This window comes from Coregonus clupeaformis, chromosome 31, assembly GCF_020615455.1.
Source record: "Coregonus clupeaformis isolate EN_2021a chromosome 31, ASM2061545v1, whole genome shotgun sequence".
Taxonomy (NCBI): domain Eukaryota; kingdom Metazoa; phylum Chordata; class Actinopteri; order Salmoniformes; family Salmonidae; genus Coregonus; species Coregonus clupeaformis.
The window spans coordinates 5,228,024-5,255,769 of record NC_059222.1 but is presented as its reverse complement, the minus strand read 5'-3'; the positions used below and the strand labels follow the sequence as shown (position 1 = coordinate 5,255,769).

The 27,746-nt window shown below is 40.6% G+C and overlaps 1 protein-coding gene across 5 annotated transcripts in view; it reads right to left on the bottom strand.

Moving 5' to 3' along the window:
• tdrd1 (tudor domain containing 1) overlaps positions 1-27,746 on the bottom strand; it is a 135,969-nt gene that overhangs the window by 28,717 nt on the left and 79,506 nt on the right. For 4 of the 5 annotated variants that reach the window (XM_041858274.2, XM_041858276.2, XM_041858277.2 and 1 more), the window contains exons 19-21: positions 26,868-27,284; positions 3,563-3,679; positions 3,297-3,413 (exon numbers count right to left, since the gene is read on the bottom strand). In XM_041858274.2, coding sequence (XP_041714208.2) covers positions 3,297-3,413; positions 3,563-3,679; positions 26,868-27,284 — 651 coding nt within the window. The remainder of the gene's footprint in view (positions 1-3,296; positions 3,414-3,562; positions 3,680-26,867; positions 27,285-27,746) is intronic. The other variant, XM_041858275.2, reaches the window with a different exon arrangement.

Sequence of the window (27,746 nt, the reverse complement as noted above, 5' to 3'; positions counted from 1 at the left end):
GAACACAGTGGCCTCCATCATTCTTAAATGGATGAAGTTTGGAACCACCAAGACTCTTCCTAGAGCTGGCCGCCTGGCCAAACTGAGCAATCGGGGGAGAAGGACCTTGGTCAGGGAGGTGACCAAGAACTCGATGGTCACTCAGACAGAGCTCTAGAGTTTCTCTGTGGAGATGGGAGAAACCTAAAGAAGGACAACCATCTCTGCAGCACTCCACCAATCAGGCCTTTATGATAGATTGGCCAGACGGAAGCCACTCCTCAGTAAAATGGCACATGACAGCCAAAAGGCACCTAAAGACTCTCAGACCATGAGAAACAAGATTCTTTGGTCTGATCAAACCAAGATTGAACTCTTTGGGCTGAATGCCAGGCGTCACGTCTTGAGGAAACCTGGCACCATCCCTACGGTGAAGCATGGTTGTGGCAGCAACATGCTGTGGTGATGTTTTTCAGCGGCAGGGACTGGGAGGCTAGTTAGGATCGAGGCAAAGATGAACGGAGCAAAGTACAGAGAGATCCTTGATGAAAACCTGCTCCAGAGTGCTCAGGACCTCAGACTGGGGTGAAGGTTCACCTTCCAAAAGGACAACGACCCTAGGCACACAGCCAAGACAATGCAGGACTGGCTTCGGGACAAGTCTCAATGTCCTTGAGTGGCCCAGCAAGAGCCTGGACTTGAACCCGATTTAACATCTCTGGAGAGACCTGAAAATAGCTGTTCAGTGACGCTCCCCATCCAACCTGACAGAGCTTGAGAGGATCTGCAGAGAAGAATGGGAGAAACTCCCCAAATACAGGTGTGCCAAGCTTGTAGCGTCATACCTAAGAAGCCTCGATGCTGTAATCGCTGCCAAAGGTGCTTCAACAAAGTACTGAGTCTGAATACTTATGTAAATGTTATATTTCAGTTTTTTATTTGTAATAAACGTGCAAAAATGTATAAAACCCAGTTTTTGCTTTGTCACTATGGGGTTTTGTGTGTAGATTGAGGAGGGAAAAAAAAACAATTTAATCCATTTTAGAATAAGGCTGTAACGTAAAACAAAATGTGGAAAAAGTCAAGGGTTCTGAATACTTTCCGAAGCCACTGTATCGGTCTTCGGTTTCCCTCTACAATATCCACAAGCCTCATTAGAACAGAGTGAACTAGACCAGGCACTAAATCAGACGGAGGAAAAGATCATACAAAATTATTGCCTGTTCATCTTCAGAACTTCCCAATACCTTTCTGATGCATTTCAGTCACTTCAAACCATACTCAGATTGAAATACTGTCAAGACTGATTTGTAATAGACTGTGATACCCCCAATTAAAAAAGTAAACATTGGCTGTTGATTACATCATTGAAAAATAAATATATATATATATATATTTTTTTTTACACATGGTGGGGTCGTGAAAATTTAATATCACAATGGGGTCGCGGGCCAAAAAAGTTTGGGAACCCCTGGACTACACAAAAAAAAAAACGGAAAAGCCAATCAATGGATATTACAAACAATCGATAGTATAGGCTGGATGTGTGCAAAAATCTATAACATGCATGCAGGCTACAGGTTAAAGTGCATAAGGTTGTAAAAGTTGTGGAAGTGGCTGTCTCGCTGACCTAGGCCAATTTGGACTGGCAACATAACCCCCTACAGTGACAGTCAATCATGAAATCATTGGAATGAGAAAAAAACAACAACATATAAATGACATTGTTTATTCGATTTCATACGCTGACCAAAAACATGAAAAGCGACCCATTTATCATCTTCTGTGTTGCCAGGAATCCGAATATGAACTGCCCAAAACGTACGGTGCACGGGTTGAACCAGAACAGATCCTTGAAAAAACATTTGAATAATCTAATTATTATTCAGCTTCTCGTTATTCAATATTTCCTTTATACACTGAAAAAAAAAAAAAAACTTTTTATGTCTTGTTCGATTTCAGATTCAAATCAAATAAACGAGGAACGACCCTTTACTTGTCATCTAATGGGAAATATGAATTGGAGAAAATGTACACGAACACTAATCTTCCTTGGGGATGGGCATTCCCACATGAAAAAATACAATAGTTTACTGTGGTATAAATACTTTAGTATTACTATATTTATATACTATAGTACTCGCTGTAGTGTTGTTGCGGACATTACTGTAGTGTTTTTGCAGAAGTGTTTTTTATTTTATTTTTATAGAAGTGGGGGCACTCCTTGAGAAAACCTACTGGACTAATACTAAAAGAGCAATTTTTCAAAAACCTGTAAGTAGGTAGAACTGGGGTCTTCACAGATAGAAAAGAGTAGAAGCTCTGAACCTATAACCTGTACTGAACACAAAATATGATCTATAGTTGGCATGTAGGTTTCTCACTCATGGGTGGCACAAATTGGGATATGGGGAGGGGAAAGGGTGGGGTATGAGCAAATTCAATATTAGCATATCAATACAGTGTGTAGTATAGTATTCTACAGTATACTACAGTTTACTACAACATTATATAGTAAGCACTAGACGATCAACAGATACTAATATGGAGTATAGTATCCTACAGAATACTACTAATTCTATAGTAAGCACTACACGATCCAGGGAGTATAGTATTCTACAGTATACTATAAAACTCTACAGTAAGTACTACACATGATCAAGGGATACTAGTGTGGAGTACAGTATTCTACAGAATACTATATCATTATTTTTCTTGAATACTTTCCTGGTCTTTGGAAATAGTTTTCCACAGATAGCATTAGGATATAGTTGTTTTGGAAAATGAGCACACAACTTCGCTGTTTTCATGATATTCACGCTAAGTACAGAATATGAGTGCACAGGTAACCACAAATCCCCAAAACACTGAACCCGGATTAAAGGGATAGTTTTCGGGGTTTCTTACCTCGTTCTTTGACGTCAGAGCAATCCACCATTTTGTCCAACATCCTAGTTCCTAATGTTAGCATATTGCTAATGTTGGCATTCAATTGGTTTGAAAACATCCCAAAACAGCTGTGTGATCTGTCACTCTAGAACTATGTGTACCATAATGTGGGCATATGCCAATCTCTGAGTTGAAGTGAGATTTAGCCATATTGAAACGCTAGGTCAAATCTGATCATAAAGTGAACGGACGGCCATATTGCCAAATCCTGAGCTGCGGGAAAAAAGGCAGTCCGTTCACATTCCGATTAGATTTCACCAAAAAAATGTTTTAAAGCGTGCCATTGAGTTAATGTTCTGCTATAGTGCCCTTGAAATGGGAAATATCTGATTGTTGTTGAGGCACTGCATGAGGGGGGGACGACTCACCCGAGAACTGGGCACAGCAGGCAGCTCCTGGCATGGGTTTGCACTGACTAGGCGAGGCCTTGGTGGAGCAGTACACAGCCAAGTCCATCATCACACTCTGCAGTCTCTCCACATTCACTGGACCACACACAGACACAAAATAGTGTTAATACCGTAAACACAGATCATTTGTGGGTGAGTCTGGTGTAATTGTACACCTATAAGAATTGACATGGATTTCTGTACACACAGAGAGTGAGAGACAAAGAGAAAGACAGAGACCTCACCTGGGCTGGGGTTGAGCAGGTAGAATAGACTGGGGCTGATCACGGCTGCTATGCAAGGCTGGAAGGTCTCATTGCGAGGTAGCTCCACCGTCCTCCAGTCCAGAGGGAATGTGTCTGCTGAGGTAGAAGACAAAAATAATCGACGTATGTGGTTTCTTGTCCAACAAATGCTGTTTTCTTTGTAAATATATAATTCCTCTGATTAGCACTACTAGCGTTAGCATTGATTGACTGATGAGGTTTCCTTGACTGATGTCCTTGAAAATAAAATGATTTACACCTCCACCCCACACATTTGCATATACATATACATATACATATATATATATATATATATACACACACACACACAGTGGGGAGAACAAGTATTTGATACACTGCTGATTTTGCAGGTTTTCCTACTTACAAAGCATGTAGAGGTCTGTAATGTTTTATCATAGGTACACTTCAACTGTGAGAGACGGAATCTAAAACAAAAATCCAGAAAATCACATTGTATGATTTTTAAGTAATTCATTTGCATTTTATTGCATGACATAAGTATTTGATACATCAGAAAAGCAGAACTTAATATTTGGTACAGAAACCTTTGTTTGCAATTACAGAGATCATACGTTTCCTGTAGGTCTTGAACAAGTTTGCACACACTGCAGCAGGGATTTTGGCCCACTCCTCAATACAGACCTTCTCCAGATCCTTCAGGTTTTGGGGCTGTCGCTGGGCAATACGGACTTTCAGCTCCCTCCAAAGATTTTCTATTGGGTTCAGGTCTGGAGACTGGCTAGGCCACTCCAGGACCTTGAGATGCTTCTTACGGAGCCACTCCTTAGTTGCCCTGGCTGTGTGTTTCGGGTCGTTGTCATGCTGGAAGACGCTCTTACTGAGGGAAGGAGGTTGTTGGCCAAGATCTCGCGATACATGGCCTCATCCATCCTCCCCTCAATACGGTGCAGTCGTCCTGTCCCCTTTGCAGAAAAGCATCCCCAAAGAATGATGTTTCCACCTCCATGCTTCACGGTTGGGATGGTGTTCTCGGGGTTGTACTCATCCTTCTTCTTCCTCCAAACACGGCGAGTGGAGTTTAGACAAAAAAGCTCTATTTTTGTCTCATCAGACCACATGACCTTCTCCCATTCCTCCTCTGGATCATCCAGATGGCCATTGGCAAACTTCAGACGGGCCTGGACATGCGCTGGCTTGAGCAGGGGGACCTTGCGTGCGCTGCAGGATTTTAATCCATGACGGCGTAGTGTGTTACTAATGGTTTTCTTTGAGACTGTGGTCCCAGCTCTCTTCAGGTCATTGACCAGGTCCTGCCGTGTAGTTCTGGGCTGATCCCTCACCTTCCTCATGATCACTGATGCCCCACGAGGTGAGATCTTGCATGGAGCCCCAGACCGAGGGTGATTGACCGTCATCTTAAACTTCTTCAATTTTCTAATAATTGCGCCAACAGTTGTTGCCTTCTCACCAAGCTGCTTGCCTATTGTCCTGTAGCCCATCCCAGCCTTGTGCAGGTCTACAATTTTATCCCTGATGTCCTTACACAGCTCTCTGGTCTTGGCCATTGTGGAGAGGTTGGAGTCTGTTTGATTGAGTGTGTGGACAGGTGTCTTTTATACAGGTAACGAGTTCAAACAGGTGCAGTTAATACAGGTAATGAGTGGAGAACAGGAGGGCTTCTTAAAGAAAAACTAACAGGTCTGTGAGAGCCGGAATTCTTACTGGTTGGTAGGTGATCAAATACTTATGTCATGCAATAAAATGCAAATTAATTACTTTAAAATCATACAATGTGATTTTCTGGATTTTTGTTTTAGATTCCGTCTCTCACAGTTGAAGTGTACACACATGCTTTGTAAGTAGGAAAACCTGCAAAATCGGCAGTGTATCAAATACTTGTTCTCCCCACTGTATGTATGTATGTATGTATGTATGTATGTATGTATGTATGTATGTATGTATGTATGTATGTATGTATGTATATATATATATATATATATATATATATATATATATATATATATATATATATATATATGTGCCCATCTCAGTGAACTAATCCATTGCGGAGGCCTAGATTAAAAGCCCATTTATGCTTGATCTGAAAATGTGGTCGGAGGCATGCAGAGGCCAAATCAAGCTTGGTACCGCATCGCCATTCGCCTCCCAAATTTTGTATCAATGCGTAGGGCTCTGTATAACTCCGCATTGACATGATTGGTTGACAGTAGGTGGGGGCGGTACATCCTGTAGAAAACACAAACTCACTTCCTTGATAACAGCTCTGCAGTGCTCCACAAAGCGCAATAAATATGAATGCCCTGACTTCTGCTGAGGCCGTATCACCGTAAATGCTGCATGGCCAATGCAGATGTCGGATTGACCATGTGCCCAGATGCACAATGTACTTCTCTCTCCAGAATGCACTTTCCCGACAATTTGTGCACATTCATTGTTTCATAACTTCATTGTGTGAATTGTTCGCGTTTGATTGTTAGTGTGTATCAATTCCCCATTACATATATCACCAGTAGTACATTTACCGTTAATTCCTATAATTTCTAATCTACAATGTTTGTTACTTTGGTTACCGTAATTTCTGTTAATGCATTCAATATTATTACCCGTTATCATTGTCGGAGAGGATACATTGTTTACAGAGTGCACAACCTATGCTACACTTGTGAGAAACAAGTTATGGTTTATTTCATTCCATTTACGAGTTGTCAATTTAGTCATTGTCTTTTGTTTGGACTGCTCCTGTCAATGTTGCGTTAGGACGCGCATGCATAGATGCAGGCATATAGGCTACCTGGCCTGCGCGTAAATGTAGGAATATACAGTGCCTTCGGAAAGCATTCAGACCGGCTTGGTTTTTGCTCTGACATGCACTGTCAACTGTGGGACTTTATATAGACAGGTGTGTGCCTTTTCAAATCATGTCCAATCAATTGAATTGACCACAGGTGGACTCCAATCAAGGATGATCAATGGAAACAGGATGCACCTGAGCTCAATTTCGAGTCTCATAGCAAAGGGTCTGAATACATTTTTAAATTTTTTTTTTTTACATTTTAGTCATTTAGCAGACGCTGTTATCCAGAGCGACTTACAGTTAGTGAGTGTGTACATTTATTTTTTATTTTTCATACTGGCCCCCCGTGGGAATCAAACCCACAACCCTGGCGTTGCAAACGCCATGCTCTACCAACTGAGCTACATCCCTGCAGGCCATTCCCTTCCCTACCCTGGACGACGCTGGGCCAAATTGTGCGCCGCCCCATGGGTCTCCCGGTCGCGTCCGGCTACGACAGAGCCTGGATTCGAACCAGGATCTCTAGTGGCACTGCGCCACTCGGAGGGAATTATGTAAATAAGGTATTTCCGTTTTTTATTTTTAATACATTTGTAAAAATGTCTAAAAACCTATTTTCGCTTTGTCATTATGGGGTATTGTGTAAATTGCTGAGGATTTTCATTTATTTAATCAATTTTAGAATAAAGCTGTAATGTAACAAAATACTTTCTGAAGGCACTGTAAATGTGCCCATTTGGGGATCTGATTGTATTTCTGATTCACTTAATGCACCACCACTAATGACCAGTGGAGCTTCTCAAAGTAAGGTTTTCTTCACCTCAAGAAGCAAGCAAACAATGTCTGTTTTTACATCCATTGAGAATAACAATAGTTTCTCAATGTATTAGAAAAAAATTTCAAGGTCTCCCCCTTTCGACAACCACTCCGCGTGAAAGGGAAAAATGTCATGCTCTGATCCAGTGGAAACTATATAAAATAGGCCTACCTGATTACTTCTTATCAGTGCTTGACTAAGGTTCCGGTACTCATTTTGGGTGCTGGAAGTGTTTATATTTAGGTGCAGGAGCTCCACAATACTTTTGAGCTAATATTCTATAAGAGGAACAGGAGCTCAAGCATTAGAAAGTTTGAGGAGCTGGTACTCAACTCCAGTGAGCTCCTGCCCAAGTCAAGCACTGCTTCTTATCCCTTGCGCAAATAGCCTACAACTGTGTCTGTCCTGAGCGCGCTGGTGCTGGAACCTCTGAGCATCCAGAATATTTTATACAATGTTTCAAGTTCGCTAGCGCAAGCTTCAAGCCGGACCCAATTTAATAGTTGATATGTTTCAAGTTCGTTGCAGACAGGCCCATGTGTAGCCAATGTGCACATATTAGACAGTGAACTTGCAAAGTCGACTCAGACTGGTCTGTGCACTTGGTTATAACAGGCGATTAAATTAAACAATGTGTCGCTTTGCGTGCTGCTCCAATGTAATAAATGTACAAATCTAACAGAAAACTCATCAGGGTCTGGATCTGCATCCCCGCTCGCCATCATGGCTAAATTATATTTTAAAAACTGATGGAGGAATAGACACGCATGAAGATCGGACAGAGAGAAGCAGTTGAGTTGAGGGAGGGGATGCGGCTGGCTGATTACAGCTGCCACACCTGATATGCGCATGAAAGTGAAGTGGATATTATTGGACCTATGCATACAAGAGACTAGTGGATGTTGCTTACATTCAACTGAATTTATAATCAAAACTGACTTTATAAACATTTTATAACAGGCGCCAGCAGGTTCTTTAGAACTGTAGGGCTGAAAATGTTGGTAGTATCATATGAAACGGTACTACAGTATTCTAGAATGTTGGTATCATAAGTATCATGAGGTTTTGGTACCATGATATTACCATGGTACTGTGCAACATTAGTTAAATGTAACTTAAGTTTGATTTTAGTTGAGTGATGATGTAATGATCAAACAGTACAGAGAATTGTAGGAAACTCACAGGTTTGCTGTTCAACGTCAGATAGAAAGTTTATTATATTGGACTCCGCTTGTCTTGTTGGAGTTATGAAGTGCAACTTTAGTCGGATGTCCTGTCGCAAATTCATTAATTAATTCAAGCTTTGCTAACATCCTGTTTCTGGTTGTTGTGGTCTATCATAAAATGCAGTCAGTGTTAAAACGAGAGAAAATCCTGTGTAGCTCAGTTGGTAGAGTATGGCGTTTGCAACGCCAGGGTTGTGGGTTCGATTCCCACAGGGGGCCAGTATGAAAAAATAAAATAAAATAAACATGTATGCACTCACTAACTGTAAGTCGCTCTGGATAAGAGCGTCTGCTAAATGACTAAAATGTAAATGTAAAATAAATCATGATTCTGCAACTTTTTGGGGGTCTTTCTGTTGTGATGGAACTCATATTGAATTATTAAGTTTTAGGCTATTATTTGGGGAAAGAAATATGATGGTGCATCTAGTGATGACAGCTCTTTAAAAGTATTCATTTTGGTCACACTAATTGGATAGTCCGGATTGTCCATCTGTAGATGCTCTACAGATTGTCATACTATCAACAAACTATCTGTAGATCAGCAACTTCTTGCTAAGGTTACGGTTAGGTTTAGAATATGGGTTACCGTAAGGGTTAAGGTTAGGTTAGTCCATCTACAGATGGACTATCCAAATAAAGTGTTACCATCTAATAAGTCAACTCTTTAGGCTAACAGTGATCATTTCATCTTGAATAACAGTGAAGTAGAGGAAGATGTCATACACTAAGTTTGTATCTAACCTGTTGGGATAGTGGTGAGAAGTTTGAAAGAAAAGCAGAAAGGCATGACATTTTAGCGTGAGCTAACTTTTTGTCAAACCTTTTGGGAAAGTGGTACAAATTTCAGTTGTTTATAAAAAGTTATAAGAAATGTCGTTGATGAAGTTAGTAAAACAGCTTTATCGATATGTTTTTTTCCCTTCTGATTTCAGATTTGAATAGCAGAGAAGTAGAGGAAAATTTCATACGCTCTTAACTTTTTGTCTAAGTTGTTGGAAAAGTGGTCAAAATAGCTGATGTGTCAAAAGTGACATTGTTATAGTGAATAGAATGTTGGGAGTGATGTCACAATGGGACCTTTAGAATGCTGAGGAAATCCAATGAAAGTGGATGGAGGGGAAAAAGGACAAAAAGCTTAATTGTTTAAAAAGTCTAAAAGACATAAAAAAAGTTGTATGTAAGCAACTTAATCCAGACCAGTCTACACGTTTTAAAGTTTGAATGGCGTTTCAAGCTTAAATGGTGTAAGAGGAGTAGCGTGCTAAAGAATAATAACTAGATGGTAACTTTAAATGAAATAAAATGTGGGTCTTGCTTTAACTCTTTAAAAAAGTATTTTTGTGGTAGTAGAAGAAGTTTAAAATGTTTCACTTAAGCGAAGCAGTTAAATAGTCAAAGTAAAATTTAGTAAAATAGTTGGTTTGATTACTTTGATAGTCTATCACTGCTTTGATAGTCTTATCCAAACTGTATCAACCTCATTAGTTTGGATTGTGTGGCAGGTAGATCACACGTCATCAGACTACACTCAATACTACTACACTTTTAAACACTCTCCTACTAGAATACCACAGTATGCAAACAGTAATAACAGAAGACAAGGAGACCATTGCATCCAAGCCCACCATTGGATCCCAGCTCATCATTGGATCTAAACCCATCAATGGGGGAACACTTTTCCAAACCCAGCACCACGTCTCACAGCTGCTGTGACAGTGGCAAAACGTTAGCTTTGAAAGCTGACATGCAGAGCCATGTGACTCTCGACAAGAAGAGACCCAGCGGATTCCACTTCAGCAAAAAACGCTACAATTCCGTCTGTGAACTGAAGGCCCATATCCGACTCTGTCACAGTTGGATACCCTGCACCTGCTTTGTTTGTGGCAAAACCTTAAAATACGAATATATCTGTCCATGCACATTAGGATTCACACAGGATAATTTAGCTGTGGTGACTGTGTGAAAACATTTTTTAAGAATAACCTAACCAGGCATAAACTAATTCAAACAGAAAATAAACAATTTAGCTGTGGTGACTGTGGGTAAAGCTTCAGACATAACACACTAAACAATCATATACTGATTCTATTGCTGACAGATAAGTGCTTTTTGAGGTCGGTACTTGCAAAGTGTAATCTGAGCTAAGAAGAATACATGAAATGCCTTCATGCACATAACAAATCCAGTGTGAACGTAATGAAGCGTGATCCAAAGGATTGCTGGGTTAACGGATATAATCCACAGTTGCTAAGGGCCTGGAACGCCAACATGGACATTCAATACGTCCTTAATCCGTAGTGTTGCATTATGTACAAGCTGTCCTACATATCCAAGGTTGAATACGAAATGAGTGACTACCTGAAAAGAGTCAAAGATATGGATCACACCAACATGTAAGACCGCGATGAAATTAAGCAGGTTATGCAGGCGTACACCAAAAACGGAGACCTCAGCGCCCAAGAGGCTGTCGGCCGCACGTGTGGTTTCAAGATGAGGTTGTGTTCACAAATTGTTATTTTCATACAAACTGATGACAATGGTTTGAAAATGAGTCTTCCTATGAGGTTTGTGGAGAAAAAACACCAGATTCAGAAGATGTTTGGATGTCCGGTTTACAAGACAAATACAAAGCCAGGCCAGAAACACTTGAATTTGAAAATAAGTGTATGGCAGAGTTTGCTTCACTGTACAGGCTGGTGAACGCTAGGCAGAGGAATGGTAAAAATGTCATGCCCTTTCTAAACGACATGGGATACCTTCAAAAGCGGAAAAGAGCAGGGAGGTTTTCCAACGCCTCGCAAAGGGCACCTATTGGTAGATGGGTAAAAAAAAAAGCAGACATTCAATATCCCTTTGAGCAAGGGGAAGTTATTAATTACATTTTGGATGGTGTATCAATACACCCAGTCACCACAAAGATACAGGCATCCTTCCTAACTCACCGCTCAGGGATTCCCCATGAGGCCAATGGTGAATTTAAAACAGTTACAGAGTTTAATGGCTGTGATAGGAGAAAATGGAGGATGGATCAACAACATTGTAGTTAATCCACAATACTAACCTAATTGACAGTGTGAAGAGGAAGCCTGTGCAAAATATTACAAAACATGCATCCGGTTTGTAACAAGGCACTAAAGCAATACTGCAAAAAATGTGGCAAAGCAAATCACTTTTTGTCCTGTATACAAAAGTGTTATGTTTGGGGCAAATCCGTTATAAAACATTACCGAGTACCACTCTCTAAATTTTCAAGAATAGTGTTGGCTGCATAATTTTAAATCGGTATGCTTGTAATTGTTAGCGACTGGGGAATTGTTCAGGATAAAAAAAGAAACAGAATGGAGCTAAGCACAGGCAAAACCCTAGAGGAAAACCTTGTTCAGTCAGCTTTCTACCAGACACTGGGAGATGAATTCACCTTTCAGCAGGACAATAACCTAAAACACAAGGCCAAATCTACAGTGGAGTTGCTTACCAAGAAGACAGTGAATTGGCCGAGTTACAGTTTTGACTTAAATCTGCTTGAAGATCTATGGCAAAACCTGAAAATGGTTGTCTAGCAATTCTCAACAACCAATTTGACTTAGCTTGAATCATTTTTTAAATAATAAAATGGGCAAATGTTGCATAATCCAGGAGTGGAAAGCTCTTCGAGATTTAGCCAGAAAGACTCACAGCTGTAATCGCTGCCAAAGGTTTTTCTAACATGTATTGACTCAGGGGGTTGAATACTTATTTAATCAAGATAGTTTATTATTATTTTCTTTTAGAAATGTTAGAATTGTGTAGATCGTTGACAATTTTTTTTTTATTAAATCAATTTTAATCCAACTTCGTAACAACAAAATGTGGAAAAAGTAAATGGGTGTGACTACTTTCTGAAGGCACTGTAAGTAAGTGTTGAGGTTGTGCAGAACATGTACCAAAATCTCAATCAAACCCAAGCGTTGATATTCTACACTGTCCACGACTGGTGCAAAAGGCTTGTGTGCGGCCAACATCCTGATCAATTCTTCTACTTCGTCACAGGCGGTGCTGGTACTGGAAAATCACACCTTATGAAATGCATCTATACAGAGGCTTCAAAGACACTATCCAAACTCCCCCGTGTACGGGAAGAGAGTGACGTGTCAATGCCCACTGTGATATTAACCGCAAGAATGGGCTTCTATCTGCGAAAGGGTCTACCCCAAATGCATCTCCATAAGCATACAATAACGACATTTCAAGAAATGTCATAGACTCTACTGTCCGCCTTCACAGAATGTTTTCCAATGCATCACATTTATGTTCCAAATGTAAACAGGATACTGGCACCTTCATGCACGTTTGTTGGTACTGTAGCAGAATCCAGTCTTAATGGGATGATATTCATTTACGCATCCAGAAGATCTTGGGTAGACAATTTGCTTTTTCACTGAATTTATATTTGCACTACTTTGATTGTAACGTTGTGTTTGACCCTGACTCAGAACGTCTGTTCAATACCCTTGTTTACTTAGCCAAAAAAATGCATATTGTTATTAAGGTCCACACCTGAAGTACCATCTGCGAGAATGTGGCTTTCTCAAGCTCCTGCTATTCTACCCCTAGATAACCTTACCTTTGACTTACACCAGAAGTCTGATACATTTTGGAAAATCTGGTCTCCATTGTGGTCCTATGTAGAAAACCTCCCATAAACGCCCCATGTTATAATTGTGACGTTTGTATATATTTTTCCTCTCCATTTTATGACTGCCTTTTTGTATAATGTTTTGCTGTATACTTATTCCTTTTATTGTACTTAATCGGTGTGGTGCACCTAGTTTGGTTGTCTATGTAACCTCTGTTAAAAGAAAATAACATTCTAATAAAAAGATAATACCAAAAAAATTAATGTGTCAAGTGCAATGTCTGTTTGTTCCTCATTACACACCATAGACCAACAAATATTATTTACATCAACAACATAGGAATCACTACAAAACTTATTGCATTACACTATATTAGGCCCAGCCTTTGGAACTTTGGTTTTCCTAGATATGGCTACTATATTGTGATCACTACATCCGATGGATCTGGATACTGCATTAGTAAAGATGTGATCAATACATGTTGATGATTTCATTCCTGTGCTGTTTGTAACTACCCTGGTAGGTTGACTGATAACCTGAACCAGGTTACAGGCACTGGTTACAGTTTGAAGCGTTTTCTTGAGTGGGCAGCTTGATGAAAGCCAGTCAATATTTAGAATCCCCCAGAGAATATACCTCTGTTGATATCACATACATTATCAAGCATTTCACACGTTATCCAGATACTGACTGTTAGCACTTTGTGGTCTATAGCAGCTAACCACCAGCATGGGCTTTAGGTGAGGCAGATGAACCTGTAGCCATATTACTTCAACAGTATTTAACATGAGATCCTCTCTAATATTTACAGGAATGTGGTTCTGAATATAAAAACAGCAACACCTCCACCTCTGGCATTTCTGTATTTTCTGCAAATGTTCTGACCTTGTATTGCTACCACTGTATCCAAGGTATTGTCTAAGTGAGATTCAGAGATAGTCAGATGTTACTAGTAAATTATTAATTTCATGAACCTTGTTTCATAAGCTACATATGTTAACGTGGGCTATTTTGAGCACTTTTCTGGGATGGTTGCTTGTTTTCAGTGCTTTACCGGGAAGCTTAGCAGAAGTAGATATGCTCATGTTATTTATGTTAGTGCAGGGTGAGCTGCACACAGTGGACTTCCTAGTAGGGCACACCGCCACAGTTCTAACAGCATAAATCTGGTTCATAGGCATATGATTGCTGCGTACAATAGCTGTAGGATCAGCTGAGGCATTCAGGGCAGTTAGAGGGACATAAATTAGGTTACTTTCATTGTGTCTACCAATGCCCTTGCTATAATGTACATTTGCTAAAGCATTATGATGACTCAGCGACACAATGGTAGGGATTAACTGAGCTGGACTTGGGTCATTGATAAGTCATTGTCTCAACGCAGCCTTATAATGCTGTGAAAGGATCCAAGAACCCAAATGATTTGGGTGGATCCCATCCTCCTTAAAAAACGTGTTTTGTTTCCAAAAGGTATCGAAATTGTCAACAAAAGTTACACCCATTGAGCTGCAATAATCACGTAGCCAGTTGTGAAGAGAAAGAATCCTGCTAAATCGTTCAATGCCACGATTCAGAGAGGGCACAGGGCCAGATATGATGGGTCTTTTATTATTGTCTAGCAGAGTCAATCAGCTCTTTGAAATCCAGTTTCAACTGTTCAGAGCTGCCCTTCATAATGTCATTAAAACCCACATGGACTACGATAGAATCGATGTCCATGTCCTGGCGTAGTACAGTGGTTCTTCCTTTAAAAGTTGTGTTGTACTGCAGCACAGCTTGTGGGCTGCCGCAAAATTCTATAGCACGTTATTTAAGTGTCAGCCATTGTTGTCATTAATGTTAGTTCGTGCTAGTTTGTCCACCAGAGTGCATCTTTGAGAAGCTAAGTTTTAAAAATGACATGAAGCTGTAGGCCTAAGAGTCAAAGGGAGCCTTGAATAGAACAGACTATACAGTGGGGAAAAAAAGTATTTAGTCAGCCACCAATTGTGCAAGTTCTCCCACTTAAAAAGATGTGAGAGGCCTGTAATTTTCATCATAGGTACACGTCAACTATGACAGACAAAATGAGGAAATAAATTCCAGAAAATCACATTGTAGGATTTTTAATGAATTTATTTGCAAATTATGGTGGAAAATAAGTATTTGGTCAATAACAAAAGTTTCTCAATATTTTGTTATATACCCTTTGTTGGCAATGACACAGGTCAAATGTTTTCTGTAAGTCACACACTGTTGCTGGTATTTTGGCCCATTCCTCCATGCAGATCTCCTCTAGAGCAGTGATGTTTTGGGGCTGTCACTGGGCAACACGGACTTTCAACTCCCTCCAAAGATTTTCTATGGGGTTGAGATCTGGAGACTGGCTAGGCCACTCCAGGACCTTGAAATGCTTCTTACGAAGCCACTCCTTCGTTGCCCGGGCGGTGTGTTTGGGATCAATGTCATGCTGAAAGACCCAGCCACGTTTCATCTTCAATGCCCTTGCTGATGGAAGGAGGTTTTAACTCAAAATCTCACGATACATGGCCCCATTCATTCTTTCCTTTACACGGATCAGTCGTCCTGGTCCCTTTGCAGAAAAACAGCCCCAAAGCATGATGTTTCCACCCCCATGCTTCACAGTAGGTATGGTGTTCTTTGGATGCAACTCAGCATTCTTTGTCCTCCAAACACAACGAGTTGAGTTTTTACCAAAAAGTTATATTTTGGTTTCATCTGACCATATGACATTCTCCCAATCCTCTTCTGGATCATCCAAATGCACTCTAGCAAACTTCAGATGGGCCTGGACATGTACTGGCTTAAGCAGGGGGACACGTCTGGTACTGCAGGATTTGAGTCCCTGGCGGCGTAGTGTGTTACTGATGGTAGGCTTTGTTACTTTGGTCCCAGCTCTCTGCAGGTCATTCACTAGGTCCCCCCGTGTGGTTCTGGGATTTTTGCTCACCGTTCTTGTGATCATTTTGACCCCACGGGGTGAGATCTTGCGTGGAGCCCCAGATCGAGGGAGATTATCAGTGGTCTTGTATGTCTTCCATTTCCTAATAATTGCTCCCACAGTTGATTTCTTCAAACCAAGCTGCTTACCTATTGCAGATTTAGTCTTCCCAGCCTGGTGCAGGTCTACAATTTTGTTTCTGGTGTCCTTTGACAGCTCTTTGGTCTTGGCCATAGTGGAGTTTGGAGTGTGACTGTTTGAGGTTGTGGACAGGTGTCTTTTATACTGATAACAAGTTCAAACAGGTGCCATTAATACAGGTAACAAGTGGAGGACAGAGGAGCCTCTTAAAGAAGAAGTTACAGGTCTGTGAGAGCCAGAAATCTTGCTTGTTTGTAGGTGACCAAATACTTATTTTCCACCATAATTTGCAAATAAATTCATTAAAAATCCTACAATGTGATTTTCTGGATTTTTTTTCTCAATTTGTCTGTCATAGTTGACGTGTACCTATGATGAAAATTACAGGCCTCTCTCATCTTTTTAAGTGGGAGAACTTGCACAATTGGTGGCTGACTAAATACTTTTTTCCCCCACTGTATGGGATAGATTTTTAGAAATGTAGCTTAATTTGATTAATATTATGGTGTTTCTATTCCTAGAAAAACGAAAATGCATTTCTTACTGTAGCTGTTTTAGCGTAACTTACTTATTGGCATAAAGGCCTACTTCAATATACAGTACATCAATCAATCATTCATTCATTTGTGCATGTCATCACACAGCATACAAGTCATCCATGTCTTTAAATACAGTCAAGCATTTTAGTTATAAAACTTAATAACAAAAGGGAGCCTTGAATAATTTAACAATCAATAAACTGCAACATGTCAGCAAAAGCGATTTAATTCATGAATGCATTTGACTGTTTTCAATATTGGGGAAGTGCAACTAAAATGTAGCTGAGATGTACAGTAGTTGAAATAAACATCTGCGAGTCTTTATTATTTTATTAACGAAAGCATAAAGATGTTGATGAACAAATACTGTACAGTATATGCTTTATCCGACATTTTGAGGTTGCATGAGGTTTGGAGTTAGAAATGTAAAACTTTATAGAGTACTGAAGCATCGAATAGCTGCTAATAGCCCTTCATGGAAATGTTGTTCGCAGAGTTCACAACCTGCTACACTTGTGAAAAACAAGTGTTTGAAAACATGTTTTCAAAATGCCTCGAGCTGTAAATAAAAACACAGCATATAGATTATTGAATATATTTTTTTTTATATCCCTGCAAATGAAAACGGTCTGATCTCCGCGAAAGCCAACCGAACTGAGAAATACATTTCGTTTTTATACTAACAAATAGTTGCCATGGTGAATAATCCAATAATAATTGGTATGACACGGCTCGCGGAATTCATTAAAGAGGCGGCTTCTAAATGAAAATACTGGCAGATCAATAAAATGTACTCGTAGATCTAATAAAATGTAAAGGATTCTAAATTATTATCTAAAGTGTTTTTATACAATTATAATGCAGGGTTAATAATACATTTGTAGGGGTTGATGCATTTTTCGTTTGGCAAATCTGGTCTGTGATATTGAGTTAGAAATGTAGTAATTTTCTATTTTGGGGGGGGGGGGGAATAATAGCCTACTGTCCGTAGTCATAAAAACAATTAGGCTAAATAAATTGATATTATTTTGTTTGGTAACGGATCGGCTCTCGGAACTCATTAAGAGGCGGCTTCTATCTTCAATATAATCATTTGAAGGATAAACCCATAGGTTTTAGTAAATTAAATTAGATTACCAGGTTCATTTTTCATTAGGTTATAATAATCCATGCCTTCTGGGAATGTTAAAAAATCCTAAAGTTATGGGTGGAGTTAGACATTTTGCTGTCAGAAGTATTAAAATCAACCAATGTCAGCCTTTAAATGCTTTATTATCCGAATGTTTAAAGTGCGTGTGGTCGACGGAGAGAAACAAAATGGTGCAGTTTGAGGCAATGTGGCAGAGAGTGATGCGGGCGCTGGAGATGTGAGCATGTGGGTCTGGGCAGGTGTGATGTAGTTGTCGTTTGTATGTGTATGTTTTGTATTGTCTAAAAAGATAAAATTTGTACCAAAAAAAATGAAAAGCTTGCAACACGCATCTAATTATTAATTATGAATAGAATTTATTTGATTTATTTCGTTTACATTCTTCATTGTAACCACAATGTCAAAAATAATTGAACACACACGAGCAGATTAATAAAGAAATGTTTTGACCAAGTTAAAGACTATCAGAAAGAATGTTGGTACTTATTTATTTTGATCCAAAGACATGAATGAGTGAGTCACTCAGCTTTATGCTGACAAATCCTTGCTGGACTCTCATTCCGTTTTATTTTTCATACTGGCCCCCCGTGGGAATCAAACCCACAACCCTGGCGTTGCAAACGCCATGCTCTACCAACTGAGCTACATCCCTGCCGGCCATTCCCTCCCCTACCCTGGACGACGCTGGGCCAATTGTGCGCCGCCCCATGGGTCGTATTGTATTTACCGAAGTTCTCTCTCAACTCCAGGACCACCGGCAGCAAACAATTTTTTTGCATGATGCAGGACTCTAGTGCCAGGGAATTGAGACTCTCGGACTGAAAACGCCTCCATTAATTTACGAAAAGATAGTCAATTTGTGCCACAGTTTAGACTAACGATAGATCAGCGTTCCAACTCCCCCTTGTGATAGTGTGGTGCAATGACAGAATGACGCAATTTACCACAATCTACACCATCTACCACAAACGGTCGCGGCATAAGCTTGAAACTTTTAAAGGAAGAACCACTCGGGAGGAGCTTAGTAATGTAATTTACTCGAGCTCCGGGACAGGACATTGTTTTTGCACCAGGAACAGTCATTTCTTACCATGGAGCTGCCCAAAATCACAGCTTGCAAGAAGGACAAGAAAATCCGCCCACTCCCACGCTTCACAGAACGGTGCAGGCCTCCGACAGATGGAGAAGCCCCGATCCAGAGCAGGAACGGAAGGTTGCCGACGTTGACTTCGAAATCGTAGTAGTAGGCACTGCGGCCGCAGACACAATCACCCCCAGTGACAAAGGTGCAGGAAGATCAGGCTCCAGGACGGCAAAACTATTCATTGGTAGTATCCGCTCCGGGCCTCTCGTTGGGAGTGTAGACTGCTTTGTGGTAAGCTGCAGTCTTCGGCTTCCACGACTTGTGACATGTGACCATCGTTGATTGCCATGCTCCTCTTGCTGTGCTCCTTTGACTCCGCTATCAGATGGGGGAGGAGAGGCAGGAGATGGCTCCCCTGGTGAACGAACTCCAGGCAACACCGGCCAGTCGGATAACGACAAACGACAAGACGGAGATGCATCCAACATGCGCAAACACCGTCCAGCCACCGGTGTAGAAAAGGTAAACATTTCACTCTGTGTTTTCCCCAGTTTCTTACGTAGGCTGGCTACCTGCGTGATCAAGGAAGCCACCTCAAGCCTATAATCCTCGGCAAGCAAACAATTGCCGGATTGGAACTCTGAGTGATCCAGTTTGTACCGAAACAAAGCATTGTAGATACAGCTCCTACAGCGCTGGATCCGTTCATTTACTTCTCCAGACAGAGGGCTCAATTGGAAAACTCATCTGGGACTAACTTCGTTAGCTTGATGGCTAACTTTAGCAATTTAGCGGCTCTTTAAAGCAGACTTCAACCTGTCAGTTAAGCGGGATTCCAGGACAAGAAATAGCGGTCCTAGCTGTTAAAAGCTAACCGCGTCGCAGAATGCATGCAAAAACAAGTTTGGTATTTATGTTTAACAAAAATGTGTTATGTTTTAGTTAAAATAACAAACCAAGTGTTTCCGGTATACAATGTTCAGCTGTGCACTCTGATGACGTCAGGACCAAAATAGAAAGGGTTAAGCAGTGTTAAAAAAAAAAATCTAGAAAGTTAAGTTTGGGCAGTCTGCACATTTGAGAGTTGGTTTCGTGTTAATGGGAAATTTCAAAATTGTTCTACTTCATATTGATTATCTCCAGCACCACCCCAACATCAACATACACTATATATACAAAGGTATGTGGACACCCCTTCAAATTAGTGGATTCGGCTATTTCAGCCACACCCGTTGCGGACAGGTATAAAATCGAGCACACAGCCATGCAATCTCCATATACAAACATTGGCATTAGAATGGCCTTACTTTAGAGCTCAGTGACTTTCAACGTGGCACCATCAAAGGATGCCACCTTACCAACAAGTCAAATTTCTGCCCTGCTAGAGCTGCCCCAGTCAACTGTAAGTGCTGTTATTGTGAAGTGGAAAGGTCAAGGAGCAACAACGGTTCAGCCGCGAAATGGTAGGCCACACAAGCTCACAGAACGGGATTGCCGAGTGCTGAAGCACGTAAAAATCGTCTGTCCTCGGTTGCAACACTCACTATCGAGTTCCAAACTGCCTCTAGAAGTAACGTCAGCACAATAACTGTTCGTCGGGAGCTTCATGAAATGGTTTTCCATGGCTGAGCAGCTGCACACAAGCCTAAGATCACCAAGCGCAATGCCAAGCATCGGCTGGAGTGGTGTAAAGCTCGCCGCCATTGGACTCTGGAGCAGTGGAAACGCATTCTCTGAAGTGATGAATCACGCTTCACCATCTGCGACGTATGAATCTGGGTTTGGCGGATGCCAGGAGAACGCTACCTGCCAAATGCACAGTGCCAACTGTAAAGTTTGGTGGAGGAGGAATAATCGTCTGGGGCTGTTTTTCATGGTTCGGGCTAGGCCCCTTAGTTTCAGTGAAGGGAAATCTTAAACGCTACAGCATACAATGACATTCTAGAAAATTCTGTGCTTCCATCTTTGTGGCAACAGTTTGGGGAAGGCCCTTTCCTGTTTCAGCATGACAATGCCCCCGTGCACAAAGCGAGAGCCATACAGAAATGGTTTGTCGAGATCGGTGTGGAAGAACTTGACTGGCCTGCACAGAGCCCTGACCTAAACTCCATCAAACACCTTTGGGATGAATTGGAACTCCGACTGCGAGCCAGTCCTAATCGCCTAACATCAGTGCCCGACCTCACTAATTCTCGTGGCTGAATGGAACTCCCCACAGCAATGTCATAGCAGCAAAGGGGGGACCAACTCCATATCAATGCCCATGATTTTGGAATGTTTGATGAGCGGGTGTCTACATACTTTTGTCTACATACCATGTAGTGCGTGTGAAAATGGCGCATTTCTATGTTTTGGAAACTGGAGATTAATATTTAGTTGAACATTTTTGAAAAGTCAATTTATTAGCTTAAATCGTTTAAGCTCTAGAGTGGGCGGAAGAAATCAAATAATATGAGTATGTAAGAAAACGCAGTAAGAACTCTACCCCTACCTCTTTTCCTGGGCTTGGATAGGATCTCATCCGGGATGCAAGGATTGTATTGTGGTGGCTGGAGAACATGAGGGCGCAGGGAAAGGAGTAGGTCTCAGGTGTAGGATTTCTGACGGCACTCGGCTTGGTAGATGGTACGGGAGCATAGGTTCAGTCAGCAGGTCTCAACCACATCATTATGGAGGAAGACGTTGTGCGTTAAGTTTGTATTCCATACAGAGTTAGTTAAGGGAGAGCAGGGAGGACCAATTTAAACACTGCTAAGAAGTTAGCGCGAACAAAAACATTGTACTTTTTCATACCAAGAGTTGCTGTCTGAAACGGTCTTCCTTGGGAGAAGTTTCCAGGTTAAATAAATTAACTGGATGTGAAGGAAATCAAAACGTTTAAAAAATGTTTTGTAAAGTTATTTAGCCCATGATAATTTAACATGATTTCTATATTTATTTTGCCATCACCTCACCACTGTTTCAGTATAAATTATAGCTAAATGATTCCTTATCAAACCACATTTACTGAATCATGATTTACTTGTATTGATGGCAGGTGTGTTGGAATTTAAGTTGATATTTCTAAGTTGCACTTGAATATTGTATGACGGCACGAGTACAGACAAACACAAACAGGAGAAATTTGCTAAACATTAATTAACATGAATTGTTCTTGTAAAAGTGTGCGGCACTGCCAATGTGACTGAAATGAATAGGTTCAGCACTGTCATGTAAGCTCACGCTGAAATAAAATATAGAGATGCGTTTTATCTGAAGGCAAGACATGGACAGACAGATGAGCTGTGACATCGCAGCCAAACTTGTGCTGTTGACCGAAAGTTATTTTATTACATAAGCTACGTTTCCATGCACTTGTAGACAGATTTCCAAACGAATGATACCAAACTGGCTTGTTGCGGACAACAAGCTGTGCGTAATGACGTAGTGCACATAAAAAGCCCTTTCATTAATAAAAAAATAAAAGGCTTGTGTCTCAATTTCAACTCTGTTGATGGTTTTGCCACAAACAGTTGCGATAAACAGCACATTTGCCCACTCTGGTCTTAGGACATGCGCTCATGCCAACAGCTCACAGATACAGTGCAGACAGAGGGTACATTATAAAATTAATTTGTAGGCTATTTGTGACTTGTTTCATGAAACTAGGCGTATGTCGCACATCACTACTTCACAAGAGCAGCATTTTAACGTAAATATAATTTTTTTAATCAAAATGCGTTGTTTTGGCAGAAATGCCTTCTGGTACATGTGAACTTTCATGTGCCTTAATAACAAACTTGTATTCCATCCATAAATACTAATACATTTGTTAAATTACGAGCCTAGTTGGTTTAGCCATGGACAAAGACAGGAACTTTCCCACTAGCCATGATTGGCTGAGATAATGTATGGGCTGGACATGCCAAGAGATGAGTTTGGATTGGTCTGTCATGTAACACACTTCTGTCTATAACGTGAACTGTTCAGTTTGTGTTCTTTTTTTAATTTATTTTTTAGTCATTTAGCAGACGCTCTTATCCAGAGCAACTTACAGTTAGTGAGTGCATACATTTTCATACTGGTGTTGACAGTCCTTTCTACCACGCCGTTTTTGAAAGATATACACTACCATTTAAAAGTTTGGGGTCACTTAGAAATGTCCTTGTTTTCGAAAGAAAAGCAATTTTTTTGTCCATTAAAATAACATCAAATTGATCAGAAATACAGTGTAGACATTGTTAATGTTGTAAATGGCTATTGTAGCTGGAAACGGCTGATTTTGAATGGAATATCTACATAGGCGTACAGAGGCCCATTATCAGCAACCATCAGTCCAGTGTTCCAATGGCACGTTGTGTTTGCTAATCCAAGTTTATCATTTTAAAAGGCTAATTGATCATTAGAAAACCCTTTTGCAATTATGTTAGCACAGCTGAAAACTGTTGTGCTGATTAAAGAGGTAATAAATCTGGCCTTCTTGAGACTAGTTGAGTATCTGAAGCATCAGCAATAATGGGTTCGATTACAGGCTCAAAATGGCCAGAAACAAATAACTTTCTTCTGAAACTCGTCAGTCTATTCTTGAGAAATGAAGGCTATTCCATACGAAAATATCCAAGAAACTGAAGATCTCGTACAACGCTGTGTACTACTCCCTTCACAGAACAGCGCAAACTGGCTCTAACCAGAATAGAAAGAGGAGTGGGAGGCCCCGGTGCACAACTGAGCAAGAGGACAAATACATTAGAGTGTCTAGTTTGAGAAACAGACGCCTCTCACAGGTCCGCAACTGGCAGCATCATTAAATAGTAACCGCATAACACCAGTCTCAACGTCAATAGTGAAGAGGCGACTCCAGGATGCTGACCTTTTAGGCAGAGTCGCAAAGAAAAAGCCATATCTCAGACTGGCCAATAAAAAGAAAAGATGGGCAAAAGAACAGACAAGTGTTATGGACAGACGAATCGAAGTTTGAGGTGTTCGGATCACAAACATTTGAGAGATGCAGACCAAATGAAAAGATGCTGGAGGAGTGCTTGATGCCATCTGTCAAGCATGGTGGAGGCAATGTGATGGTTGTGGTGAATTATTATTAATGAACTGTAGAGTTTAATGGACTATGAGGTAGAACTGGGTTAATCAAGAGTATAGAGATTTCTTTGTTACTGGGCCAGGAATTGAATTGGGTCATTTCACTGTGTGTGTGGGGTTTGTGTATGTTTCAAGGATTTAGGGCCTTGTCATGGTTAAACTAAACATGAGTGTGTGTGCAACACAGGAGAGTGAGTGATTGGTTGGAGTACTATGTGCATAATAAAAGTCGAGTTTAGTCGCCCTCAGAGACAAAGGAAGTGGGCGGAGCAATACAAGAGCGGGAAAACTGAAGAGGGGACTATATAGGATGGAGGGAGAGCGTAAGGGGTTGAGCCATTCTGCAGAATGGTATCGGCTTTGTTGAAACTTTAATAAAGTAATTTCTTGGTGCAACAAAAACTCTGTAAGACCTTATTTGTAATAAAGTATAGTGGTTATTTTCCACAACATGGTCTGGGGGTGCTTTGGTGGTGGTAAAGTGGGAGATTTGTACAGGGTAAAAGGGATCTTGAAGAAGGAAGGCTATCACTCCATTTTGCAACGCCATACCCTGTGGATGGCGCTTGATTGGAGACAATTTCCTCCTACAACAGGACAATGACCCAACGTACAGCTCCAAACTATGCAATAACTATTTAGGGAAGAAGCAGTCAGCTGTTATTCTGTCTATAATGGAGTGGCCAGCACAGTCACTGCATCTCGACCCTTTTGAGCTGTTGTGGGAACAGCTTGACCGTATGGTATGTAAGAAGTGCCCATCAAGCCAATCCAACTTGTGTGAGGTGCTTCAGGAAACATGGGGTGAAATCTCTTCAGATTACCTCAACAAATTGACAACTAGAATGCCTAAGGTCTGCAAAGCTGTAATTGCTTCAAATGGAGGATTCTTTGACGAAAGCAAAGTTTGAAGGACACTATTACTTATATTAAAAATCATTATTTCTAACCTTGTAAATGACTACATTTCCTATGCATTTTGCTATATTTCCTATTCAAACTAATTTCATGTATGTTTTCATGGAAAACAAGGACATTTCTAAGTCACCCCAAACTTTTGAACGGTAGTGTATATGAAAGATATATAACGTTAGTCATCAAGAATTACAAAAGTTTTGCTACTTTTCTCAACAACATTGATACCCTGAATTTAGCACACACTCTCGACAGATCAGTATGAAAAAGTCATGAGCTACTTTCTCCACACGCCACAGTCAGTGTGAACCAGAGTGACTTGACACAAAGCTGGCCAAACAAGATGTAGCTACAAACAAAACTGAGTTAAATGGTTCCAGTCTGCCATGAAGCGTTCATCCATGTATACGGGTAAGAGTCTAGTCACATTTTCCAGATATACGTTTCAAATTTTGTCAGAAAGTCTTTTTTATTGCAAGTTTAAAGCATACCGTTAGTTAGCTAACAAATGTTAGCTTGCTGGCTCGCTTGCTAACGTCACGTGTATGATCTGTGTAGTAATATTATTCGAATCAGCAAGCCATTTGCATTGCTAGTTATAGCCTAATGTTAGCTAGTTAACATTGAACCTAGTTTGTTAGCTTTAGCTACCTGCAGATTCATACTACAGCTATGACACTGTTTGTATTAGCAGTAGTATGAGTTGGGGTTATGCAGGTTCATTGTTTAGCTAGCTAGCTACATGTCTAAACAAAAGACTCCAATTCGGCCGGATTATTACATGTCCCATCAAATTAGCAGTTGTGTCTGGGGGTGGTTACGGCAATCAATTGTATTTTATGAACATGTGTACGTGTCTAGACAATAGTTACCCATCCACTTAGCTAGATGTGCGTGATGGGTGGTTATAGCATTTCCTTCACATGACCCATCAATTTAGACAAGTGTGTCGGGTAAGCGGCATCTAATAACGATAAAATATCTATATAAAATATTTTCATCTTGACACTTTGTTTTTGATATTGCTACTATGCAAGTATGAAAGTATTATCACTGTACCGTTTACACCTTCTGTATCCTGAGCATGTGGCAAATAAACTTACATTTGATTTGATATAGTGTGTGTTTACCACATGGCCTCACATGTGAATCTTTAAAGAGATGGGTGGGACTAAGGCTTAAGAGGGTGTGAACGATGCTGAATGGGTGTAGACAAAGAAGAGCTGTCCAGTAGGTGTACCAAAACATTCAAGGGCCATTTTCTCAAAAGTGGGGTTACAAGTTTATCAGCTTTCAAGGCATAATTACTTTCCCATTGTTCCTCAACTGCAGTGTATGTATACCATTTTCTAGCTCTGAGGCTCTACTTTTATCCAATGTAAAAAAAAAAAAAAAAAAAAAAAAACACCATTACAAATTTTGCTGCTTAAGACCGAATCGAGGCGGTCGGTCACATTTGTCAATTGTCAGCCAAACACCAATCATCATGTCACCAGCATACAAATTAAGACCCTTAATATTTTTGGGAAAAGAGCATCAAGCTCATCACTGTGCACTTTCAACAAAGTGAAATTCATCATAAATTATGTAATCTATAGCCTAATAAACTGCATGCTTTTACGAGTGGTAGTGGGAGGACCACACAACTTAGCATTGTGTGAGTGTTGACACGATACCAGTATCGCGATCCTACGATACCAGATTTTACTTGGCAAAAAAGTAAACACTATTCTATCAACAATTGCGCAAAAAAAGTGTTTCCACTACCATCTGAAATATTTCAGACCCCAAAAACGATCCACCCCTTTTCAACAGATCTGGTTTTGTCAACATTTTGGAAAGTCTACCTACAATTTTATGTTTCCATAAGGCCCATCATGAGTTTTTTTATCCAACAGGTACTTTACTTGTTTAAAAATAGTTGGATGGAAACATGGTTACAGTCTATTCTTGATACCGAAAATACAGTAAATTAAACTCACCAGATGCTGTTCCATCGGACCCAAATGGGATGGCCACTTTTGCCAGCTGCCCAGCACTAGCCTTGCTCTGATTGTTTTTTTTGGCCTGCTTCGCAGTGGGCAGCTCATTTTGATTGGCGGCTCTGGCTTTGGGTGGTCCCACACTGGTGGTGGTGTCTCTCTGAATGGCAGGCTTCTGCTGGGGTTTTTTAGGGACAATGGGAGCGGATTGAGCCTGGGCCTGGCTCTGTCCAGGGGCTTTAGCCAGCTGTTCTGAGAGCAGTGTGGCTGCCACGTTTTGACCACTGCTGTCCAGTTCAAGTCCGTAGCCTCGCTCTGTGATGGAGAGGACACGTGCGTGGAGCTGCTGGCCCACACACAGGGCCTGGAAGCGGCCTATAGACTCCGCACTCCACTGGGGGCTCAGAGGCTCAACACCTAAAGGGGGTGGGGGAGGGTATTTTATAGTCATGACTCGTTAGGACAGTTTCTCACCATATTCGTATGAGCAGGTTGGAAAACAATAATTTTATGAATGAGGATATCATTAACAAAATCCTAAAAACCCTGCAAATACACACATGTACACACAATATTCTCTTTGTGCCAGACCGAGTTTAAACTCCTTACGTTTAATTTTTCTGTATTTACTTATCTGTATTTACTTTTTTTACTGCTCTAGTTATTATTATTATTCCTTGGATAACCTTTATAATTCCTTACGCGGTCAGCACTGCTTAGAACACTATAATAATTATCACTGAAGTATCACCGTGAATCATTGTAATGGTTGTTTGTGTCAATTAGGTCAGTAAGGTATGGGTTGCCAACTGGAGATTTGACATGAAAATAAAATGTCAATCATTCACATTCACACAAACACAGTAACGGTTAAGGTAA